The sequence below is a fragment of the Tasmannia lanceolata genome, unplaced genomic scaffold (genome assembly GCF_043159265.1).
Source record: "Tasmannia lanceolata isolate RefF3 unplaced genomic scaffold, GAP_Taslan_0.1 ptg000018l, whole genome shotgun sequence".
Lineage (NCBI taxonomy): Eukaryota > Viridiplantae > Streptophyta > Magnoliopsida > Canellales > Winteraceae > Tasmannia > Tasmannia lanceolata.
In genome coordinates, this window is record NW_027518695.1 from 9,196,284 (window position 1) to 9,198,954 (window position 2,671).

A 2,671-nucleotide genomic window follows, 5' to 3' on the forward strand; every position below is an offset into this window, starting at 1 on the left:
TTCTATTTTCAGAAAATATGTATTTTAGACAAATTTATAGGAATACCTTGTGGGAAGATTAATAGTTTAATCCCATGATCTTAAGTGAGAAGAGTGAAGAGGGGTTAATAAGTATCTCTCAAAGTTCTACCCTCTTACATTTAAAGCACATTCCATTTTGCAAGATAGAGAAGGATTTCTACTAGCTCCCAATCCTAGGAACCAGAAATCGGTGAATCCCAGCAAAAGAAAACAACAAATTCCCTTAATTTATTACATGAAGAACTATTGCAAAATCCCTAGTCCATTCGTAGACTCGCGGACCTAATATCCTCAATCAATCTCTCTAAATTACTATTAGAAGTCCCTCCTTCCCTGACACATAGTCTCGCAAGTTCGGCAATCTTATCAGACGATTTCTGCAACTCCCCTCTCTTTTCATTCATAAACTCCCTCACCATCATCTCTACTGTTTCTCTATCAAAAGACCTATCTTTCATGTCCAAACCAACCTCCCATACCTCGCTAACAAATCTGCTATTAATCTGCTGCTCTGCAAAGAAGGGCCAGCAAATCATCGGAACTCCTGCCAAGATACTCTCAAGCGTTGAATTCCACCCACTGTGTGTTAGGAACCCACCCACAGCTGGGTGGGCCAAGACTTCCTCCTGTGGTGCCCACTCCACTATGAAGCCTCTCTCCTTGGTTGCCTCCTCAAGCTCTACCGGGATCTTACCCCCTTTCCCTTTTCCAGCTATAGAATCTGGTCGTATAACCCACAAGAACGGAGTCTGACTGTTGACCAAACCGTGCCAAAACTCTAACATCTCGTCATGAGTCACGGTTGCATAGCTCCCGAAGCTGATGTAGAGGATGGATTTCTGTTGCTGAGAGTCAAGCCAACTCATGCAGGTTTTGTCGACTCTCCAGAGGCTACTGGTGCTGCTGCTACAAGTAATAGGAGTGGAGGATGAAGAATCAGCGAGCTTTGATTTAAGGAGGGCGTGAATGGGTCCAATCGTGTATATTGTCGGCATTCGACAGCGGAGATGGGAAAGAATGGGTCCCTCCAGGTCTTCAAAGGTATTGAGTATAAGGGAGGAGGCTCGACACGTGTTGAGGGCTTCGGTCATGAGTAGTTGGACGATTGGGTCGGTGCGTTCTTTGGCTCGTAAGAAACTCGGGAGGTCTCTACGTCGGAGAAAGGTTTCCATTCCCGGCACACATCGTATCTCCCTATCCAAGTCGGCCTCATCTGCAATATACATAAATTAGTTTTAGGGGATTGAAGAAAATCTCAATTCCATAAATCACTTTTGGTATAATGTTATTTACATGTTAGTGGTGTTAGCATGCAGTTGTTATGATGTGGTGGGTATGTGTTTTAGGGTTGTGGGGTTAGTTATAGCTTATGTGGTGAAGGGTTGTGGTGTAGGTATGTGTTTTAGGGTTGTGGGGTTAGTTATAGCTTATGTGGTGAAGGGTTGTGGTGTAGTTATTCCCTATGCGTTATGTAAGTGGGCAAATGGGTTGGTGATGTGGCGCATGTTGGTGCTTGTATTTAAGTAGTTGCATTTGAATGAAATGAAGGAGAAGAGCAAATTTACAGCACAAAGGAAACTTTATTCTAGGAGAGTCATGGTTCATCTCGATTTGAGCCACTTTGAGCCACTAGGAGGTCCGGTTGCCTTGTATCAACCAGTCTGTCATCTTTTTCTATCTATTTTGTCTTGTTTATTTGCGGCCAATCAGGCACGTAACATACTCTATCAAAGTCAATTACCTTGGAATGGAAGATCGCCTTCTTCAATGAGTCTAGGAATAGAGAGATAAGCCAAGAAGCCACAAGCACTGTGTGTGCGGCAAGCAATGGCGGGGATCCCTAGCTCGTCTGCCACATCAATGGTAAATGTCAAAGAGCCGTCGGCTATAATAAATGTAACTGCATCAGATTCCCGGCGGCCGGAAATGAGCATCTCCCGGAAGAGCTGCTTTGTGTTATCGTTGAGGGAGTCCCATAAGTCCATGAACCGTTCGAGGGAGCGGGGGTGCTCAGCCGGGAGTCCGTCGGAGATGGCTCGGAAGCGAAAGCCCGGCCAGCGGCTGAAAACGGAGTGGACATCATTGCAGCTTAGGAGACGATCGTGGTTGTGTTGGGTGTTGAGGAATGTGACGCGCAAACCTCCTAAGCAAAGGAGTTGGGCTAACTTCATCATGGAGTTTATGTGGCCCTGTCCTGGGTAGGGGAATAGCAGTACGTGGGGGACTTGGTTTTCAGGCTTTGGTGCCTCCTCCATTGCTGTTTGTTGCACTTTGGTTCCTTCTCTTGTATTATTTTATAGTGCGGCTGGTTAGGAGATTAATTACTCTCGCCAGAATTCCACAGCCTGTATTGATTGATGATCGAGACCCCATTTGACTTTTGGGATCCTATGACAACCAGAGATTTTATTGCGGATCGCGGAGAAGGTTCTTCATTCATAAAATATTGACAACAGTTCTTCACTAGCTTTTATATTTGGTTGTGGTTGTGGAACAAAAAAAAAGAAGAGAAATGATTTCAGCGCTCCAATGTTGTGATAAACATGCGCTCCACATGTTTGACGTGTAGTATTTAAAATGCTTTAAGAGCTTTTTGAGAACGGTAATATTCCTCTTACCGCCCCCTTACGACAAAAATTTGAGCGCATGT

At 44.7% G+C, this 2,671-nt stretch overlaps 1 protein-coding gene across 1 annotated transcript; it reads right to left on the bottom strand.

Moving 5' to 3' along the window:
* On the bottom strand, positions 1 to 2,423 carry LOC143851167 (7-deoxyloganetic acid glucosyltransferase-like). Its single transcript, XM_077360508.1, has 2 exons — positions 1,763 to 2,423; positions 1 to 1,234 (listed from the first exon to the last, which is right to left on the bottom strand). The coding sequence occupies exons 1-2, from the start codon at positions 2,274 to 2,276 to the stop codon at positions 279 to 281; spliced, it is 1,470 nt and encodes a 489-aa protein (XP_077216623.1). The 5' UTR covers positions 2,277 to 2,423; the 3' UTR covers positions 1 to 278.
* Positions 2,424 to 2,671: the final 248 nt, after the last annotated feature.

Coding starts and splice junctions, on each gene's coding strand:
- LOC143851167 (XM_077360508.1), bottom strand. CDS start 2,276: ATGGAGGAGGCACCAAAGCCTGAAAACCAAGTCCCCCACGTACTGCTA. Junction 1,235..1,762: donor AGGCGATCTTCCATTCCAAG/GTAATTGACTTT, acceptor TGTATATTGCAG/ATGAGGCCGACTTGGATAGG.